This window comes from Pholcus phalangioides, unplaced genomic scaffold (genome assembly GCF_987345545.1).
Source record: "Pholcus phalangioides strain wild (caught in Gottingen) unplaced genomic scaffold, Ppha-v1.0 ptg000039l_1, whole genome shotgun sequence".
Classification (NCBI taxonomy): domain Eukaryota; kingdom Metazoa; phylum Arthropoda; class Arachnida; order Araneae; family Pholcidae; genus Pholcus; species Pholcus phalangioides.
In genome coordinates, this window is record NW_028301625.1 from 450554 (window position 1) to 474357 (window position 23804).

The window sequence follows — 23804 nt, forward strand, 5'->3', positions numbered from 1 at the left end:
CTAACAACAGCCCAAGAATTATTTCTTGCCCACAAGATTTATATCCACACCTGGCAGACGATAACGAAATAGCTGTATCACAGAGATCAAGGATCTGATTTTCCAAAACACTGAAAAAGGTTGATCCATGAAAGAAAGGCTGGATCGCATTGACATGAAATTGATGGATCTGAATGCAAGATGTGAAAGTACAGAAAAACGGCTTGAAGAGCTGGCCACCAACCATCAATGTTTACAATGATCAGCTCTCAAGGAAACTGGTCAATGCTAAAAACTACTCTTGTCGAAACAACCTGATTTCTAGAAACTTGGGTGCCTCAAGTTTATCCATTGATGGGGTGAAATTTACATTTGATATAAAATTAAACTCTCTCTCTCTCTATTGTCAGATGTAATGGTGTTTAACAATTTAGGAAACTGTCCCGAAACTGGCTGTACTAATAATAACCTTGTTGATCTTGATGTACCCACCACTGGGTCTGCAATTGCCCTTCCAAATTTGTTAAATCAATCTCTCAAAATATAATAACCTCTAAAATTGCCTTTTATAATATAGAAGGCATAGCTAATAAAATAATTTTACCCTTGTTTTGGCCTAACTTGCATACAATTGACACATTCTGTGTTGCCAAAAGATAGAGCAAACATCCCCAAACCCAGTACAAAATTTGAAGCAATTGATCAACCTGTGTACGGACATTCTAATATTGGCAGACCTAGTGGTGGCTCAACATTATTTTATAACAAAGAATTTTATACTTAAATTAAGCTGCTAAAAAAGGGACCACTTTTACCTGATTATAGAGTGCTCCTATTATATAATTTGAAAAACAGTTTACTGGGTTTTTTTTTTTGTTATCCCCCCCCCCAGCCACGATCACGATCCCAGTTTTTTGCAATTTTTATCATTAGCTACCACCCTTTGTGAAAGTTATATGTATTTTTCACAAATACATAAAGGTTCGGGTGATTTTAATGCCAAAATGGGTGACAAACTGTATTTTCCACTGAATCTTCAAAATAGTCAATCTGTTATGCTCGCACGAAAATCCAAAGACAAAATTTCTAATTTCCATGGGCTTAAGCTGTTTGATTTTGCTCTTCAAACAGACTTAATTTTACTAAACAGTTTATGCCCCTCGGAGAAGGAAGTTTTATGTACTATGCTCATAATAGGGCTAGTGTTATAGATTTATTTTTCGTATTATCTGCATTATACTCAAAAGTTTGTGGAAGATTTCGAATCAAACCAGAACCATTTTCAAACTACGTCCCAATTATAACACAATTTAATTTTGCTACATTGGGAAACCATATTTCGAAAACTCCACAGGTCATCGTTTCCCTCCTGAGATTATACTGATATGGAAATGCAAAACCACTGTTCGAGAATGTATTAAATATGCGATTTTGTTAGATTGAGTTTGCAAATGCCAACATTGAGACATTCACGTTTAATCTGACCCCTACTGCAAAATCATTGTCTCCCGAACTAGTCAGAGGTATCGCTCACACTCTGGGCCCTGCTATGCGGATAGCGTTGAACCTCTAGTATGATAATGAATGCTTAAGTAAACATGAACTTAATCATAGCTTTAGTAACATGCGTAAATCATATACAGCAGAATCCGCTACTCAATACCGAACTCTTAGAAATAAATACAAATCCCTTTGTTTCGGAAAGATGTGGATCTTTTTCTGCTCTCTTGATGAAGTTTTTGACAATTATCAATAAATTCAGAAGAAGTGGAAAATCATTTTCACCTATACATGCTACTGAGTGGGTTCGTAACTACTCGGGACTCTTTGCTGATAAACATTTAATACATTAAACCTTGATTTGGAACCCGACATAAATTTTATTGCATCCTCTAATCCCATTCTGGACAGTGAGATCACTATGGTGGAGCTAAATAGGGTTATCATACAATGTAACCCTGGTAAGGCTCATGGTGCAGACCTCTCGCTGAATGAGTTTGTGAAGAATTACCTTTTAGCTGCGTTCAACAATATTTTCTCCAATAGGTGGGTCCCAGCTAGTTGGATGGAGACAATGGTGGTGCTAATCTTTAAAAAAGGAGACTTGGGCAGAGTGGAAAATTACCGCCCGATTTCTTCGCTCTCGTCAACACTAAAAATTTTCACTATAATACTGAATAATAGATTTAAGCTTTGGTTAAACATGTGCAATGTCATTCATCTCTGAGGGACAAGTTGGTTTTTGAGAAGGATATAGTTGCATAGATCATATTTTCACCCTCCATTGTTTGATACAACAGATGCTTAGAAAGCCCAAAGGCAGATTATATGTCTTATTTGTTGATTTTAAAAATACATATGATTTGAATACTAGCGAAAGACCAACGTGTGTAGACCCAAAATTGCAGAAAGGAACCACGGTTAAATGCATTTCAGAACTATATGAAATTCCTTCATCAGTAGCAAAGAAAAAATAGTGAAAATACTCCTTATAGCTGGAGTTACTCGCTGTTGTAGAAAAATAGTCAAATTCAAAATTAACTGGCAACAAGAGCAAAGGAAGAAGAAAGAAAAGAAAAATGGCAGAGCCAATCACAAACGAGAACGTGATAGTGATGAAGAAAAAATAATTATTGTAGAAACTGTTGCCAGATTTTTGAGAAGGGTTGTGTGCTAGTTAGGTCATTGACCAACTGGTTTGAGTTTTTGTTGATGTGGAATTATTCGAAGAAGTCCAAGTCAGACGGTGAAGGACATTTTTGAATAATTTTGGCAGAAAAAAAGTCAAATTTATGGTCAAAGGACCAGCAATGTTGGGCTATGGATGAGCGGTTAAAGTCTTGGTTGGTTATGTATCTTCTATGCTCATTTTAAACAATACACACACTCTCTTACTTTGGATGGTTAATTGGATAGGGTGTAGAGGGAACTCGACATGCAGCCACCTCTGGGTCATTTTGTTCTGACAAAGTAGGCGAAGAGCTGTACAATGAAACTTGCAAAAATTTGGTCATTCCTGTTTTTCAAACACATTGCGAGATCGATAAACATTGGAAATTAAATTATGTTTCAATTTATTTTACTTGAACCCTAAAATAAGCGTAACAAACTTTTGAGTGTCGATCGTTCAATTTTAAGTAATATTAAAAAAAATTAAGAAAAATGTTCAATTTCATCAGTTTCCATAAACTTCAAGTACTATGCACAATCGGAAGATATCAACCGATTTTAAAATTTTTTATGTTGTTTTTCTTATTAAAGGAGGCAACTTTTCTGCACTATAGCGATTTGAAAATAAAAACTTCAATTTTTTTCAACCCACCCTAATATACATACATGTTTAAGTTACATATTTTGAAGTTGTGGAAAAAGGAAATTCAATTTTCCTCCCATTTTGACCAAAAACCCCGCCCGGGCTGTAAGTGAACAATTATTCCCTTTTTGTATGGTCAATTTTATTAATCAAATACATAGTTTAACATGCACTAAAAATATATATTTAGGCGTAATGTAAGATGTACACAAAGAATGTACATACATGTTTAAATTAGATATTTTGTGGTTGTGGGAAAAGGAAATTCAATTTTCCCCATTTTGCCCAAAAAACCCACTTTTTCTACAACCCTGCTTTTGTCAGCCTTGGTTATCCTTAGGTCTGAGTTAAAACTTAATTTCTTGACTACCATGCTGGCAGTCATACATGATTGGGAATGGCGGGGCTTAGCATTGAAATCCACGGATTCAACGCTCAGTTCAAGGGCGTAGCGAGGGGGGGGGGGACTTGGGGGTCTGGTCCCCCCCCCCCCGAAATGTGAGAAAATGACCGAAAAAAGGGAAAAAGATGGCCAAATCCATTGTTCTGTCACTTTGGTCCCCCCCCCCCCCGAATGAAATTTCTGGCTACGCCCCTGGCTCAGTTGTCTTAAAACCTCTTTTTGTGTGGGCGCCAGAGAGCTGAACTTGAAAGCTTTCGATGGGGGGTAACTAATTGCATAGCAGAAGGTCTACGTGGGACAGAGAAATTGTTATTAAATTTTAGGGAGCAGAGCTCCTGGTCATTAATATCAGTTTTCAATAAATTAACCCCATTATTGTTGTTAACCTTGGGGAGGGGAAAAGGTTTCTGAGTAGCATGCTTATGTAAGAGTTTGGAGAATTTCTTTTAGTGAGACATTCTATATGGTTAACTACAGATTGCATAGTTCTTATCCGAGACCTATTTTCAATAGCATTCCAGTCATCAATTGTGTTGGAAAGAGTTAAATGGAGATCAAAAAGTTCATGTTCAATGAGCTCTTAAAATAATGAGTTTGGAGTTACGTAGTACTTTTGCGATCCTGGGCAAGTTTGTTAAATTACATTGTAAGGCAATAAAACTCAGAACCAACTTCTTACATTTACAGTCAAGGAGAAAATGAAGCTGCTCAAGAATCTGTGTTTTTTAAGACGAAAATTGTAAAATCTGTTAATTCGAGATATAATTCAGTCGAAAAAAACAAACGAGTTGTAAAAACGAGAAGAGAATACAAAAAACCAGTCTATCGCATGACTGAAGGTCTTGGCATGGGAAATCCTCTCAGCCCTTTACTTAGTGACATCTACATGCTAAAGTCCTTCGAAAATATAATTTTTCTGTGATTTTCACTTGTGTCAATAAACTCAGTTTCTCTAAACTAAAAGATCCCATTGGCCCACTCAACAACTGGGGCATCTACATCATTTTATGCCAATGCAGATTATCATATATAGGTCAAACTAAACGTGCCCTAAAATATTGTTTAAAATGAGCATAGAAGATACATAACCAACCAAGACTTTAACCGCTCATCCATAGCCTAACATTGCTAGTCCTTTGACCATAAATTTGACTTTTTTTCTGCCAAAATTATTCAAAAATGTCCTTCACCGTCTGACTTGGACTTCTTCGAATAATTCCACATCAACAAAAACTCAAACCAGTTGGTCAATGACCTAACTAGTACACAACCCTACTCAAAAATCTGGCAACAGTTTCTACAATAATTATTTTTTCATCATCGGCATCACGTTCTCGTTTGTGATTGGCTCTGCCATTTTTTGTTTCTTTCCTCCTCCTTTGTTCTTGTTTCAATTTGAATTTGACTATTTTTCTATAACAGCGAGTAACTCCAGCTATAAGGAGTATTTTCACTATTTTTTCTTTGCTACTGATGAAGGAACTTCATATAATTCCAAAATGTGTTTAGCCATGGTTCTTTTTTGCAATTTTGGGTCTACACACGTTGGTCTTTCCCTAGTATTATCTCACCCAAAAGGTAATTCGTTTCTACATATGATTTGGTTTCACATTATATGCTATAGCTCACACTCGAGAGACTTGGCCTAGGCCCTCGATTTATTGCCCTGATTAAAGAAATGTATGCAAGAGCTTCTTTGAGAGTGAGAACTAAATTAGGTGGGAAATTCTCCTGCGTGAAATTCTGTTGTCAATATTTGTCTCAATGTACCTTATTGAATTAGTTAAGAAACTTAATGTCTCAGAAATAGCAACAATCTGCATTAATAACCACATAGGAACACACTATTTTGCGCGGATGATGCAGTTATAATGGTGGATAGCCGACAGGATTACAGAAAAAAATTAATATTCTGGAAAAGTTCTGTAGAGATTATTGCCTTAGTGTAAACGTTGATAAACGTTATCTAGGGTTAATGAGTCCTATACCTTGAAATTTTGGTGTCTAAAAACAATTTCAATCTCTTGTAGAATTTTAATCAGGATAATAAATTTGAGTAATAGGCCTATTGATAGCCAGAAGCACTTAGAGATATGAAAGTTTGGCTGTAGTAGTCATACTGAATGAATAAAATATGAAAAGATGAAACATAAAATATAATAGGATATTTTTGAATTGTTTTTCCACTAGTGATTTTAAATCTGAGGATTCTCTTAAAAGTGAGTCAGTCACTGCATTCATTATCAGACACAATAATTTGTACTATATCCAGATTAGGCAATGAAAAACTAAATAGGTGATATATGAAGAATAATTTGTAGGATTGATAAGAAACAATTTTCTCAGATGTGGAGGTATCTGAAATGGATGGGGGGGGGGGGTGGAACATCCATTCAGAAGGGTATATGGGTGAATTTCTTAAAATAATTTAAGTTACAAGAAAGAAAGTATATCATATGTGTTCTAGACCAGTGGTTCTCAACCGGGACTGAGATATTTCAAGGGGGCCACGGAAGAAAATGGAGAACGGGGCTATGACAGCTAGTTTGGAGGGCTGCAGAGAGCTGAGAAGAAAAATTATGGTGTGAAGAAATAAAGCTTTCATATTAATTACTATACACTTACAGAATTTAACAAAGCCACCCATAAAACCAGGGCTGTCTTAGGGCATGGACCCATCCGGGCCTCACCGCCTACATTTCACAGCAGGTTTCCCTAGGATGGGGTTTTTCGCAGACCTTCGGCTACATTTTTCACGGACCCCTCCTCTATATTAAATTTATAGTGTGAAAAACAAAAAAATTATGAAAGCCATATTAGACATGGGCTGCAGCTCTGTCACTCCCACTCTTGTGAGGGGACATGCCCGGGGGTCTCATAAGTGACCCCAACTTATGATATTTTGTATAGTACAATAAATTTTGAAAATAAGTTGGAAATATGTAGGCTGTTTATTTCCAGCTAAGTATGAGACTACCATAGCATCACTTTGCCTAAGGCGCCCATGATGTTGAGACGGCCCCGAATAGAACTCTGACTAGCGCTCAATAAATTATAGGCCAGTGGTCTGGAGGCCAATCTTATTTGAAAAATTTTCATTCAGTATAAATTCACTGAAAAAAATCAATTGAATACGTATAAAGGATCTTGCTTCTAGATGAGGGTCGAAAACTCTGGGTAAGACAAGGGAGCCACGAGAAAAAAAATATGGTTCAAAGGGGGCCACGGGCAAAAAAAGGTTAAGAAACACTGTTCTAGACCATGTAACAGATACAGGTTTCTAAATTAGGAGATAGATTGACACATAACCGTATACCTCAGACATTATACAGTCAAACCTCTCTTTCTTGAAACTATTTCTTGAAAAAGAAAAAAATTCCTGCATTTATTGTACTAAATCAGTGTATTTTCACCTGCGTGTCTTGAAGTGTTTTTCAAAAATTCTCTATCTCGATGGCGGACCCACAATGATACTAAAAAAAAACCATGGAAATTCCTTTTCTTTTACACTAATCTGGCTTTTTTCTGGAGGTGAAAGAAACTGATAAGAAAGGATATTAATGGTAGTATGATACTGATGGATCTTGTCAATCATATGCAGATACTAGGATTGACGGGGGAAGGAGCAGTTTACTTAAAAAAGTAGTGGTACAGGTATGAAATTTGGGGGGTGTAATATTGCCTGTGCCCTTACCCCCTCCATTTGAAGATCCTGTATCTGCTAATAATCATAACATAGGTGCATAAAACTAATGATGCATATTGGGGTTGAAATTGTCCAAAACGAATGGGTTGGGTCATGGACAGAGGCCAAGGATTGCGCTGCCACAGCGATGGATCAGATCTGGTGGTTCATTCAAACTCCAATGATGCTTAAAAAATGCCAAAGATGAAATTTCAGAACATTAGGAACATAATAATTACTAAAAAAACACAAATGCCTAAATTTCAGTTTTGATTTTGTGAAAATGGACAGTTCATCACAAACTTGCTGCACCTTGACTAATATCTAAATTATTGCCGAATGTATGCAGTGCCGCCTTAACCCATGGGCCCACTCGTGCACCTCAAAAGAAGAGAGGTCTCCGAACGAGACGTAGTTGAATGTTTTGAGAAGTTACTAGCTAGGGCCTCAGAAAAACCACTTGGGGGCCCATGATGCTCTTAAGACGGCCCTGAATGTATGACTGACTTGAGTGATGAAAATACACCAGAAGATGATCCAGAAGAATTAGAAAAAAGTGACAGTAAAGAATGCTGTACATGATGTAAAAATACTGATGGAGCAAACTGAGATAGGGCCCAAATTATTTGCAGCTCTTGATAATATAGACTATGATAATAGACACTGTGAAGGCTCAAAGAGAAAAAACTATGCATCATTCTAAACTTTCAGACTATTTTAAAAAAGATATGTAAATAATAATTGAAAAAAAAAATTCTAACATTTTTTATGTATTTTCATATAGTGTAATTGAACATTAATTGTGTAACTTGACAAAAAAAATTTGATCTCAGTATGTAGTAAAATTTAGTATAGTCTGCCCCCCCCCCCCTATATTCACAGGGGTTACATTCCAGGGTTGACCGCGAATACAGGAAATTTGTGAATAACCACAATCATGGGTTTTTTTTTGTATATTTCGTTCATTTAATATCATGAGAAGAGCAGGATGATGCAGAGGTAGAAGGGAATTAAAAAAGGGTGCAAATGATTGTTGGCGATGTTTTCTGAAAGAACATTGTGATTTTTGTTTGCTGTTTCTTCTTCTTCATATCATCAAAGAGTGTTGACAAGGCTTCCTCTACCAATTTTTCTATATATGAAGAATATACCATAGAGGGATTTTTTGAAATAGGATGTATAAAAATTACATTTTTTTTTATGTTTCTCCTATCAGAGGTTCAACCCTCACAGAAAAATTCCCTCTTTTTTCTGCCAATGCTCATCTAACTTGAACTTCAAAATAAACTGTAGAAACTTTATTCTCTTGGACACGTTTGGTTGAAACGCTGGTATGTGTCATTAGTAAATAGTTTCTGTATATTTTCATCCATTCACTCTCGTTAAAAAAAATGAAACAAAGTAAAATGTGAATAACATAGTATAGATGTGAGAACTATTATGTGTATACTAAAAATATTCTACAATGGTAAAATGAAAATAAGATTAAAAAAAACAAAAAAATTATAATATATAACAACACGTTACAGAATCCTTCTAAGTACTTGATTTCTCAAAAGCTAAAATTTCATTACAACATGGAAATTAATTCATGATTTACATACTTTATGTTTTCTGCAAAATATTTTTGGTTTCTTTCCCATTACTGTGTGCAGACTGTTCTCCATAAACTCCAACTGGAAAAATATATAGCAGAATGATTAAAAAAAATAAATATTCCAAAATGAATTAAATGAAATAGAATACAAAACTAAATCACCAACAAGCTTGTTTACAATTTAAAAATTTGTAAGGGGGAAAAACTCTTATCAGTGGCATAGCCAGACCACTGATGAAGCAATTGCCCCAATAAAAAATTTCACCTATAATTGGCCTTATGATCATAAATGGTCTTTGAGTTCTGAAAAAAATTAAATTCTTTGTCTTCATTTCTAGTTGGCTTGACCAGATTAAGCTGACCATATTTCATAGGGGAAAATACATGAAGTTAAGATCCTAAACACAGGTATAAATTGCCTTCCAATTTATTGATAAAATTGACCAACAGGTGGGAAAGAAAGGGCTACTGTAAATTGCAGTGAATTAAAATGTATTTCACTAGGGAAAAAAAGCAGTTGAGAACACGATGAAAAAAAAGGATAAATATTTATACTTAAAATTGTCAAAATATAATTTATACAATATGAAAGTTATCAAATAACAATTTCAGTAAATATTAGAAATTCAAGTAAGTTTTGTAGAAAAAATAGAACATTTCTGTAAAAAAAGTTCGGATCGCTTAAAATATGGTAATGGCCCATAAAATACAGCTCACACTCAGGGCCGTCTTAAGAGTATCATGGGGGCCCCTGGGCCAAATGATTTTTCTGAGGCCCTACCAGGAAAATTTTCGTAAATCTCAACCAGATCCCATTTTTCTGAGGCCCCCTTTTCTCTTGAAGCCCCCGGGCCATGCCCGAGTGAGCCCATGCCTTAAAGACGGCACTGGTCACACTACTAAAGATGAATGTAGCAATACCCAAAGATACACAATAAGTGAAACTAATGATGACCAGATGAGTTGAGATAAAATTATGCACACAAATATGGGATACACGTACATATACAAAAAAATTACATACCATTTTTAATCACATATTTCATTATTTGGTCCTGTTTTCATTTCGAGAATGTTGGGTAGCATCCCACATGATGCCATATTTTAGGACAATAATCTCCTGTATCATGAAATAACTTTTTTCTACCATTCACACAAAACTATCATATAAATGACCATCGGATACTAGGTATAAAAATGTGTTAATTACTCATGAGTAAATTTATGTTAAGATAATGTATTGAAGGGAGTAACCATGATCAATCGCATTTGAAAAATTATGCATATCAGTATATACAGGGTCCATAGCAAACGGGAAGTATATCATTTTACTGCCGAACTGTTGATCCTAGAGGTATACTTCCAATTAGAAAAAGTTTCCAAATAATGTGTAGTACTCAGGTATGTTATTCATGTTTCAAGGGGGTCACATAATTATTAAGAGAAAAAAATTAACTTTTTATACAATCACCGTGCCCCAAAACTCAATTAGAAAGTTATTGCCCTGTCTCTCCTGATGCCAACAAAAAAATTCCACATGTTTAAGTGCAATGTTAAATGAGATATTCGAATACAAAAAACACAAAAGTTGGAAAAAACAGTGTTAAATATGGATAAACTGTTTTACCCTCATTCAACGCTGTTTTTCCCCACCTATCCTCCATTTTTTAAAATTCAAATATCAGTGAATATTGAACTTGGAAACATGGAATTTTTTTTCTGTTGGAACCAAGAGAGACAGGGCAACTTTCTAATTGGGTTTTGGGGAGCACTGGGACTGTATAAAAAGATTTTTTTTTTATTTTAATAACAATGTGGTCCTTTGGAAATATGAATGACATACCTGAGTACTGCACATTATTTGGAAACTTTTTTTAATTGGAAGTATACCTCTAAAATCAACGGTTCACCAGTAAAATTCCATACTCCTGTTTGCTATGTACCCTGCATATATCACAACCATCACTTACTACATAGGGTCTTCCAACTTCTGGCAAAATATCAGAAATTTTCAAAACTCTGAAAAATAAAGAAATCATTTTCAAAAACATTTATACAAACATTACAATTAATCATGATTTAATTTATACACTAACCAGCCATGGTTCTACCCTTCTGGTTATGACAGAATAGAACATCATGCCAATTTCTGGCCTATCCCGAATATAATTAAGAACTAAATACTTTGCTTTAGAAAACTAATTGATATTTACTTCAATCACTTTTTTCATTCATGATTTTATTCTAAAGAACAGCAAAGAACATGATAATCTCAGTTTTATTGTATTCATAAAAAATTTCAGTCAAAAAATATATTTTATTAGTTTCAAAAAAGAGGAAAAAAACGTGCACATCTTCATTAAAAGGAAGGTACCATGGGTACCACAAGGAGAAATTAATTAGCTAGGTGACTGGTTAAAAATAATAACAAAAATATTTTGGTACACTATGAAAATAATAATGAAGTTTAATCAACTTAATGAATTTATTTCTTTGCCCCAATACATAATCTGATAAGATGAAATTTAAAAAATATGTCTTATTAAATCAAGGTAGCTTTTTATTTTGTTAAATTTTGACAAAATAATAAACAACACTGTTCAGTGAAATTTTGAAAAGTGACCTTGTATTATCTCTAACCAGAGGCATATGCAGGGGAAGGGAAGTGGCACATATAAAAAAAAATTAAATTACCAAAAGAAATACTTTTATATGCTATCTTTGTCAATTTCTCTTTTTCAAAATGTTTTTTGAGTGTTGATAACTTAACATTTTTCTGGAAAAGAAATCTGTGTGCCCCCTCCCCAAAATCGGTCATGTGTTTGTAATTTTGTTTTTATTTTTGACTTTCTTATAAAGTGTCCCTGTACTTAGATACAAAATTTCATTTTTTTTTTAATCTGGTCCTTTGGTCCTCTAACATCCAAGTAGAAAGTTGTTGCCTTGACTCTCCTGAGCCCAATAAAAAAAATTCCATGTTTTTAAGTGCAATATTTACTGAGATACTGCTGATTGAAAGTTAAGGAATTTATAAAAGTTTTAATAAACTGCAACTTTAAACAAATGTTTTGAATTTTTTTATTGAATTTGTTCCTTATAATTTATACTCTTCCCTCATTTTCAACAATTTTTGACCACAAATATCTCCGCTAATATTGCACTTGAAAACAGAATTTTTTTTGTTGGGCTTATAGAAAACACAGAACAACAACTTTTTAATTGCAAGTTGGAGGATGGGGCACCATATAAAATTAAATTTTGTATCTCACTACATATACGGTTCCCAGTAAAACATATGACATAGGTATATATATATATAATAGGCACATTATTTGGGTACTTTTTTCAAATTAAAAGTGTTTCTGTAGCAAACAGTTGGAAAAAAACATGTCTAGGGTAAAAAATTTTCTGTGCACACTGTATACAGGGTGTAAATTCATGTATTCATACACCCTTTGCTTTTTGAATGGTTGGTGTTGAAACATATTCAAATAACAGGCCCATTTTAGATATATCATTTCTTTTACTGGCCGTATATGTAGTGTGATATAAAATTTAATTTTTTATACGGTCCTCCATCAATTACAAAGTTGTTGTCCTGTCTCTTCTGAGCCCAACAAAAAATTCCATGTTGCTAAGTGTGTTTTTAGTCAAGATATTTCAGTTCAAAAATTGCTGAAAGTGAGGGAAGAACAACATAAGCTTAAAAAAAAAAATAGCAACACAATAGTTTTAACTTATATAGCTCTATATTGTATACTCACTCATACAGATTATATGTTTCATGTAGCTGTAATGTATAGTTGAAATACTTCAATACACCATGAAGATTTTCAGATGATGCAGCACAAGTACCATGCTTGAGCCATTCATGTTTCCTATCATGAAAGCATGGCCATTATCACATAGAAAAAAAAACTTTAGGCAGCATACACAGCTGTTTTAACTTAGTAGGAATTCTAAAAACACATCTATCATTAAACACTATGCACTGCTGTACAAAAGTATAATACACTGATATTAGTAGCCTTAGTGGCCAATATGTGCATTTAATTTTAAATTGAACCTTGTCATATACTTCAATTTCCTTTCAAAATCTGATAGGATGACAACTGATTTGCCCTTCTTGACCATAAATGGGGGCATCATCTGGCAACAGGCCATCAATGTTTACAAACACGCAATCGGACAGCTCTTGCAAAATTATAATAATATAAAAATATATAATAATATAAAAATATATAATAATATAAAAATATATAATAATATAAAAATATATAATAATATAAAAATATATATTAATTATAAAAATATAAGTGTCGTATAGATATAAATAAGCCAGAAACTCAGTTTTTGAAGTTGCTGGAACAAAAAGAGTCTGTAAATCTGTTATGGTAATATAATTTTAGATGAAATAATACACAAAAAATAAGTGAATGTGTTAGTAATTGGTTGAAACAAACGAACTGAGCAAAGAAATACAGAGTTGCCATCCATAAAGAAAAATATGAACTAAAAATTCACTTTTTTTTTAAGCACAGTGCTTTAGTAAATAATAAAATGGAAAATTCTAGATGCAGCGTATGTAAAGATCTGGTGATAGACAAGAATGAATTCTACAAGTGTTCAAAATGTCAAGTATTTACGCACCCTGTATGCATTGGAGTGAATGAATTACTATTATTATTATTAATACTATGAGTTATTAGAGTCAATATGATAAAAATAACCAATGTAAGCGAGTCTAAAATATAGTATAGCAATAACTAAATGCATATTTTGGAACTTTGAGAAGTTCTTTCCTTAGTATCAAAATAATAGAAAAATAACGAACACAATAAAAATACGGTAATTTTGTATGTAGTACTTTTTGTGCACACCCTTGTAGCAGATTTTCTCAGAAATATTGTAGGTTTTTTTTTGTTTTTTTTGTGTGCATTCTGTTGATCAAGGAATGCAGTATAGTCCTCCGACCACAAGATGAATTTTCGCTGCGTCATGTCACGTCACGTCACGTCGGATGATTTTATTCAATTTTTTTTTGGTAAAACGATTGCACATCGAGAAAAGTTCATCAGTGACTGAGCTTTCACGATTGGCATGTCCTTCTAGGATAAAATAGAATCGTTTGACGTGCCGTAGCCAAATCTCATCTCGTGGTAGGAGGACTATAGTCCTGATTGACAGCTACAGCTTTAAGAGGATTTTGTTCATCTGCAAGCTAGTTCAGGCAAAACCAGGTATCATAGGCACATGATGTAAATGCATTGGATGCTGCTTATTCTTGTGCCTGAGGATGTGAGGCACAATTATGGGGGAGGGGTGTTCAAGATCAGTAACCAGTATGACCAGGAAAGCAAGCTGACTATTATTCTCTTCCCCTGCAGCAAACTAGATGCGGGGAAGGGGGGGGGCCTTAGTGGAATTCTGATATTTTTTATTTTATTTTGTGGACTGAACACAACACATAAAACATGCAATTCTAAAAATATAACCATTCCTGTTAATCAACTGAAATGTACATGTGATTATATGATTGTACGTGAATTCTGTGTATGTCAACTGAGTAATTTTATATGTTTGTATTTAAATATATATATGTATGTTTTCTTTGTTCAGTTAAAAAATATCTCAAAATATATATATGACTTCATAAAATATTAACCAATTAGTACTGTAACAAGACTGTTGCATAATCTGATACTAATATCCGATAACTCTTTAATCTAATTTATACTGACCTACTGGAAAGACTTTCAGTTCCTTGGGGTCAAAGTGTCTGTGTCATCATGATGTCATTTTTTTGGGGGATTTTTTTTGTGTGTTTTTCTCAGTTGTTTTGATTGCATGTTTTATGTGTTGTGTTCAGTCCACAAAATAAAATAAAAAATATCAGAATTCCACTAAGGCCCCCCCCTTCCCCGCATCTAGTTTGCTGCAGGGGAAGAGTATAATAGTCAGCTTGCGTTCCCGGTCATACTGGTTACTGATCTTGAACACCCTTCCCCCATAATTGTGCCTCACATCCTCAGGCACAAGAATAAGCAGCATCCAATGCATTTACATCATGTGCCTATGACACCTGGTTTTGCCTGAACTAGCTTGCAGATGAACAAAATCCTCTTAAAGCTGTAGCTGTCAATCAGGACTATAGTCCTCCTACCACGAGATGAGATTTGGCTACGGCACGTCAAACAATTCTATTTTATCCTAGAAGGACATGCCAATCGTGAAAGCTCAGTCACTGATGAACTTTTCTCGATGTGCAATCGTTTTACCAAAAAAAAATTGAATAAAATCATCCGACATGACGTGACATGACGCAGCGAAAATTCATCTCGTGGTCTGAGGACTATACTGCATCTCCTTGATCAACAGAACGCACACACAAAAAAAAAAACCTTGTGCTACAAGGGTGTGCACAAAAAGTACTACATACAAAATTACCATATTTTTGTATTTTTATTGTGTTCGTTATTTTTCTATTATTTTGATACTAAGGGAAGAACTTCTCAAAGTTCCAAGTTCCAAAATATGCATTTAGCTATTGCTATACTATATTTTAGACTCGCTTACATTGGTTATTTTTATCATATTGACTCTAATAACTCATATAAGATATGATCAGAAAATATGGTGAATAGTTAAATAAAAAATATATGTTGCCAGACTCATTTGGGGGAGGGAGATGGGCACTTGCTTCCCCTGGCTTTAAAAAATACACTAGAAATATATATATACAAATGTATATATATGTGCATACATTGAGTATATGTTCTTTGCCCCCCCCCCCCCTCAGAAAAAGTTGAAATGATAGCTCTGTACGTTGTCAATCAAAACTTCTTTCACAGTTACAGTTAGTTTCTCTCAAACTCCTTGCGTACTCCTTGCGTACTCCTTGCTTTGAAAATTGCAATATCAATCTTTCTTTGATGAATTTCAACATCACTCTAGACATTTTTTGAAGCAGGGCTGGAAGTCCTTTTTTGTGAGTGTTTCAAGCTGTACTGTTGTGTCCTTCTCAATGTCTTGAATTTATTTGAAACATTTGAATTTTGATTCTGGGAATGAGCCAGAAGTTGCATGGTTTCAAATCTGGTAATAGAGTGACAAGAACACACTGTACTGTTTTTTGATGGGAACAACTTCTGGGTTCAGAATACATTTGTTCATGTTAATACAGTTTTTATGATCCATGATTTACAACACTTTTTGAATAACATGTTCTTCCATTAGTAGCTCAAACAGGCTGAATGAATCAAGTACAATAAAATATACTATGCATTTCTACCAAAGTAGCCCAGGTAAAATTTTTCCGGTATCCCTTTAGATGGCAATCAGCAATAATATTCGCCATACTTTTAGATCACATATCAAAAATCGATCAAGCACAAAAATCATGTAATAAGAAGTATTGCCTGTATTTTTTCACAAACACCTATAGGTGAGATCCTATATTTAGATGTAAAAAATGTGAAATTATTTGCCAAATAACTTGAAAATCATACATACCAAAAAGAAGTTGATGAAGACCCTGATATTAAATTGGGCCACTTCACCTCTAGCTCTGGTATTATTGGCTGAAAATAAAAAATTTATGTTTATATTAATTAATTTGTTAGTGCCCAATTTATTTTAGACGTTGAATTTCGGCAAAATCTTTTCGAGTTATGTTGAAAATATCTTGAAATGAGCATTTCTGAGGTTTTGACTCATTCTCATTTATTAAAAAGACACCAACGAATAAGGCAAATACACGAAAATAAAAAGTCCTAATGCATTTCAACACCAATGGGTGCCGTCTTCAGAGGAAAATTTAACCACTAGTCACGCTGACCGAGTTTCCCACTTGGGTTGAATACCAAATCTTAACGCAAGCGTTAAAATTTGGTATGGAGGGCCCCCGTGATGCTCTTAAGACAGCCCTGGCTGGCAGGCAGCAAGCCAACCAGTCTTGAATATTTTTAATTTCCACGTAATGCTTTTGATATAAACCAGATATTTCATTATTTTAAATGTTACTGCATTATATAGCAACCTGACAGATTCAGACTTGAAACTTTACACAAGCACTTACAGAAAATGGCATATTATCAGTGGTAAATAAAATGAAAAGTTTCTCATAATCTTTCAGATGTCTTGCCACAAAATATACAAGAGATTTGTTTTTGCTTCAGCTTAGCTAAATCAAAGACTAAAAGATATGAATTATGCATACCTCAACATCTTTGCTGTTAAATTTCCAAGTATTGTTACAGAAACTTGGATACCCATGTATATAAGTTGGCCTAAATTATATAAAAACAACACACTATTAAATAATTCTCATAAAACTATCTAAACTTTGCATATGTTTAAGTCACTGTATTTTAAAATAACTTGTCTATAAATCATTATAATCTGTTTTTTAACACTTAAACTGAGCAAAAATTCTGTATTTGTTTTCTGATTACATTGTATGGATTTTATTTTTCATTTTAAAGGAAAAATAATTTGAAACATATTTATTGAGGAATCACATCAGCTCAAGACAACTTGCAGTACATAATTTCTAAAGAAGTCACATTACATTAATTTTTTTTTTTTTCAAATGTTATTTCCATCGAGACTTATGATATCAAATTAATTGCTCATAAGGGATTGAGCAGTTTAAGGGTTGACATAACTCATAATTGCATTAATGGAAAATAAATTAATTTTATCCTTGTTGTACTCCAAATTTTAGACATAATTAAAAGACATTATGATAAAAATATAATGCACCAATAAAGTCAGCCTACTGAGAGATTTGACCAAAAATAAATGAGGCAGATTTTTTTTTGCAAATTATCAGGACAAATATATATATTTTTCATGTCATAAAAACTATTCTAACATGACTAAAAATGAAGAAAGTGAAGTTAATAGGAACAAAACTTTTAGCAAAGAAACATAGGCTTCCCCAATCAGTATCATCAGTAGATTTCTGGTTATACAGTGAATCCTGCTTAAAATGTTTTTAAAAAAATCATCATGAAAGAATGTTGTAAGCAGGAAAAAGCTTCAAATAGAATATGAATAGAAATATAGAAAGAATATATAGAAAGCGCAATGAATATTGGCAAGAATTGGGACCATGAAAATAACTCTTACTAAGTGGAAAAACGTTTTAAATGGGAATGTTATAAGCAGGATTCACTGTAGATGTCCACAGGACATTATTCCAAATATTTCTGTGATGAGATCCCTAATGGTAACGAGTAGATTGGGTTCACTGTCATCACCACTGAAGATTTCATGCAAGCATTCAGCTTCATTCTGATAGCAGTGTCCGATTTCTTCAGACATATACTAAGCAACCAGGATTTTTAAGATTTGGTAAACAACTCAAAGTGTGGAATCTCTGATCAGCATGTGTGGTAGTGGTTATATTTTTCTTATGAAGGTAGAACTCACAGTATGTTCCAAGTACATAAGGATTTTGTTTTGCTATTTGCCTTTATTATTAGCTTCCTCTTTATTGTCATTATATTGTTTATAACAGTGTTCTTCAACCTTTTTACACCTGTGGACCAGTGAAATTTTTCTAATAATTTCACGGACTGACTGAAATGGGAAGAAGATGAATTGATATATTTGTGTCTAAATATTGAGGACTAGAAATGGAAAATGCAGTGAGAACCAAAAGAAAATTTTCTTTTCCACATCAAAATGTAGTAAATATACCAAGATTTCAACCCAGGAAACAGTGTAAATGTCCAATTCACTCTAAGTTAGTTGAATGCATTGGTAGATGTCGCCAGTGACATAAGTACTGCGAGAGGTGATGACCTGGAGACTGGAGGAAGTGTCATGATTACCCTTGCATATATTATCATTATCAGTAGTAAGTATCAGACCTGGAAAATGTAATAAGTGCCAAAATTGACCTGAAACTTATTCTTCACTTTCCTGTAAAATTTGCAATTAGGCACTTATTGTGTTTTCCATTTTCAGGCTTCATCTCTGAATCTTATTCAATTGGCTATACTTTATACACTCATGTCCATAAATTGAGGATAATGCCAGCTCCGGCAAATAAAGGTTCAGAAACAAAACAAACGTTACTTATTCATAAAGCCCATTTATTAAACAAAAGATAAAGAACAAAAACGATGGTGTATGTAGATACCATTCATAAAAACTACGATTTTTGCTCCCTGGAGCAATTGTAAAAAATATCTCCTTTACAAAAACTTACTATTACATGGTTGGTATGATGGTTAATACATTGTATGTCTCCCATGCGATGAAATACAGTCCGTACAACGCCTAGGCATGCTGAGTATCAAATTATCGATCTGATCTTGGGGAAGATCACTCCACTCAGCAAGCAATGCTCTCCGAAGTTCCGGTACACATGTAGGAGGTGGTTGACGGGCTGCAACTCGTCGGCCAAGCATGTCCCACACATGCTCTATCGGATTCAAGTCAGGTGAGAATGCTGGCCATTCCATACGGGTTATATCCTCAGATTCAAGGCATTCGTTTACGATGTTTGCTCGGTGAGGATGGGTGTTGTCATCTATAAACACAAATTCTGCGCCCATGGCACCCCTAAACAAATGTACATGTTGTTCCAGAATGATGTTCCGATAAATTTGGGCTTTCATGGTTCCGGTTTGAACATGCAGATCTGTTCTGGAACCCAGTATAATTCCATCCCAAACGAGCAATGCTGCACCACCGTAACGGTGTCGTTCAATGATGTTGTCTTGGTGGTAACGGGTACCTGGCGTTCTCCATATGAAAGTCCGGCGTAAATCAGACTGCAAGCTAAACCTGGACTCATCGGAAAACATCACACAAGCCCACTGTGACGATGTCCACATTGCATGTTCTCCACTCCAGGCTAATCGCTGCCGACAGTGAGTTGCCGTGAGCGGAACACGTCTGACAGGCCTGCGAGCATATAGACCAATATCTCCCAAACGTCTGTACACGGTTTGCCTTGAAACTGTGGTACCCGTGGCTGCAGATAGCTGACGAGACAGATTGGATGCTATGCTCCGTCTGCTTCTTTTGGCAGTTACTGCCAAATACCGGTCTTTATTCGGCATTATAACTCGGGGCGACCTGTACTGTAACGTCTACTGACATTTCCGTTATCTTGGAATCGTTGCCAAAGCCTAGAGATGACACTTTGGGCAATTCCAAGTTCCTCGGATACTTCCATCTGAGTACGCCCACATTCCAGGCGGCCGATAATTCTACCACGTAAAAAATCATCCACATGCGTCTTCTGTGTCATAACTATTCGCTTATGGCACTGAGCGCCTTACAGAACTCTTGTGAACAATTTCACTTCTTTGCCACCATTCCTTATATACCCCCCCCCCCTCTTACACTCTCGTCATTGTGACCTACTATCGACATCATCTGGTGGCTTCCTGAAATTTGCATATCATTCTTGCAGATGTGTGTGATAATTCTACAGGTGAAATTTTTACTTTAGATTTCGATTTCTGTGTGATTCTGAATTATCCTTAATTTATGGACATGAGTGTATAATGACAAGTTGTTTTCCATTCTGCCATTTTGCGAATTCCATATAATCATTCTATCTTATCCCTTCATTGGGTGCAATGGATCTGACAGATGAATCACAAGCAATCAAATATCAAAACTTTAATGTGGTGATGGAGATTCAGAGCTGGTGTATTTCCTCTCTTTATCATAGGCTATTGTTTCAATCTAATGATATTTATGACTTTGTAACATGTAAACATGTTTTAACAGCAACGCATTGCACCTTTTCAAGATTTTTTTTCTATCAAATAATTTTCAAAAATGAATAAATCAATTTTAAAACTGTAAAGTAAAGGTCTTCCAAATACTTCTGTAGACTTTTCTAAAAATTTCTATGCTTGGAACATCTAACATCAATCCATCCTTACATGTGAAAAGTGCTTTAACTCAAAACTGTATAGCATTGAAGCTGTAGAATTTTATTTATTTTTGAATTTTTGCTTATTTATGTAATTTTTTTTTATTTGTGGCCAATTGAAGACTTATTCTGAAGAAATAATAAGCATGTTTATGCATAGTTGTCCATCCAAATGGGGATTTTTCAATCATGTGCATAGTACTGTAGTTGCATTGTGCCTGATCCAGTCTAGTAATGTGTTTAACAATGCTTATAAATTTACTACTGATAATATATTTAAACAGCATACAGTAGTTTTATCATGTCTTTATCAGGAAAATTTGAACAACTTTTGCCAAATACTGCCAAGGCCACTCTGGGGGGGGGGGTTAATTTAAAATCAATCTAAATATCTATAGGGTTGGCTGAGGCTGCCATAATATTTTATTCACAGCTTTGGAATTTTTTAAGTTAGGGAATGACTGTAATCTCTTTGGGGTAGGGGATGATTATGAGCATGTATACTTCATTTTCCTGTTGTTCCACTCATAAAAAAAAACAGGTTCGCTGATTTATAATTTTTCTACGTGTGAAAACGTTTTAAAGCAGGTTTCAATAATTCATGTGATTAAGTATGAAGTGAAAATTTTAAAAAATATAAGTACGCATGTACAAGAACAAGAAGTTTCCTGAGTTACAAGCAGTTTCAGGGCTATTAGGTCATGTTCTAAGGCATTTCTTCCTGACATTTTGCCCACATCTGTGGCAGGCATTTTCTCAGGTTAAACACATATGGGTTTCTGCAACAAGTGAAAAAGGCTTCATAAATCTAGTGTTGTCGAGTTGTTCTCTATATAGACTGCTGAGGCTTGATCAGCCACGGAAGAGCTGCATTGGCTGACTTGAGTGGATGTGTTGTGCTCAGATTGGCTGTGTGTGGGGTCTAGTGGTGAATGGCTGTCAAAGTCATTTGATAGCTCTCTGACTCTTGTCGTGGGCAAATCTGGGCTCTCTGTGCCACTGAAGTAATGGGACTCAAATGGGATGCACCTTCATCATCTCCTCCTTTTGATTTATGTTGTGGTGCTTGAATATTTATGAAAGCGAGCATAGTAGTGCATCTCAGACGATATCACCTCAGTATTTTCAAATTTAATTTTGCGACCGGTTTCCCACATATGTTCTGCAATGGCTGAACGTTCCCTTTTCCCTAGGCAGCAGTTTCTCTGATATTCCATTATTCTTGTAGCAGTACTTGCATCACTAAGAACACTAGAACCAAATCAAACTTTTTTTTTACAGTATATTGACAATCTTGTTGTCGGAAGGCAGTAAGGTATTGGCTATGCTGAATTTTTTTTCTTTCGAATTCTTCTCTAGCATATTATTAGTTTAAGGTCTGGATGTTATCGTAATCACAGCACTGAGTGCCAACTACACATGAACCTACAGGCAGACACCTATTTTGAATCGCTACAACCATCTACATGAACTGAGATTCAAACCTAGATTGTATTATAAAATACCTTCACAGAAAATTTTTTGTGCAGTGCAAATTAAATTACTTTTATTTATTTTTTTTCCACATTAACATCATTTTCAGCTTTGGGACAAGAACTGATCATTACTTTCTCAAAAGAATACTATTTAAAAGTGTAATGATGACAACCACAATGGAAAATAAAATGCACAATTTTCTGTCTACCATTTAGTGTTCTAAATGTTAATTTTTATAACCGCCTCTTACCATAATTTTCAACTTTTTGAAAGTACAATTTTTTTTTTTGAAAATAGATTTTTGGCTTTCACTATTTTTATCAAATAAAATGGAAAATGTGTGAAAAACTTTGTTTTTTCTTGATGAATATTCATTGACACTGGTATGCGCAAAACAGAAAATGGTCATAATTGTCAAGATCATCAACAGCCACTAACTGTATCTCATAGTACTGGATTTGCATTCATCTATTTTATAAGGAAAGAGAATTTATGATACTTTACACAATAATAATATTAGTCTATGGATTATATAGATGATTTCGCTTTATAGAGAAAATAGGGTTATAAAGTACAGGGGTTGGACAAAATGATGTGAACACCTGTGCAAAAAACAACACTCGAGGGAACCTGTCATATACGCCTGCCCTCTAGTGTGGAAGAGTTCCACTTAGTGGGCGATAATGTGCACACATCAGTCTAAACGAACAGTGATAGCATTCGTATGCGATGTATACTGGGGCGTTAAAACTTCGTTATGGCTGACCTCACAGATTTCTAAAGAGGCATGATTATTGGAGCCCGTCTTGCCGGGGCCACAGTAACGAAAACGGCCACCCTTGTTGGTGTCGGAAGAAATACTGTGTTGATGGTAATGACAGCCTATAGCAAATAGGGAAAGACATCATCTACCAAGCATTACAGTGGCCAAAAGTCGAAGATGGCTGATAGACCCAGAAGGGTTTTGAAGCGGATTGTGGCCAGAAAGCACAAGATAACAGAATCCCAGATAACATCTGAGATGAACACACATCTAAAAGAAGGTGTATCGACAAAAACTATCTGCCGTGAACTACATGCAGCAAACATACAAAGTAGAGCGACTATTCCAAAATCATCGGTGACACAATGCAATGCCTTGAAACGACGAACATGGTGTCACAAACATAAGAATTGGACACAACAACAATGGTAGAATGTCATCTGGTCAGACGAATCGTCGTTCACATTATTCCAGATCAACGGATGTGTTTACGTTTGGAGAATGCCAGTACAAGCTTACGATGTTGACTGTCTCCTTTCTACTGTTAAGCATGGAGGTTGATCAGTGATGCTGTGGGGCATCATGTCTCACCGTGGTATCGGCCCACTTGTTGTCCTGGATGGGCGGGTTAAAGCATCGGTTTATGTCAGTATTCTGGTCGACCATCTTCATTCAATGGTGCA

The 23804-nt window shown here is 34.9% G+C and overlaps 1 protein-coding gene across 3 annotated transcripts in view; it reads right to left on the reverse strand.

The window, feature by feature from the left end:
• Window positions 1-23804, reverse strand: part of RNaseX25 (Ribonuclease X25) — a 36661-nt gene that overhangs the window by 1031 nt on the left and 11826 nt on the right. For all 3 annotated transcript variants that reach the window (XM_089253506.1, XM_089253505.1, XM_089253507.1), the window contains exons 4-8: window positions 17196-17265; window positions 16490-16557; window positions 12742-12855; window positions 10948-10996; window positions 8985-9056 (exon numbers count right to left, since the gene is read on the reverse strand). In XM_089253506.1, coding sequence (XP_089109632.1) covers window positions 8985-9056; window positions 10948-10996; window positions 12742-12855; window positions 16490-16557; window positions 17196-17265 — 373 coding nt within the window. The remainder of the gene's footprint in view (window positions 1-8984; window positions 9057-10947; window positions 10997-12741; window positions 12856-16489; window positions 16558-17195; window positions 17266-23804) is intronic.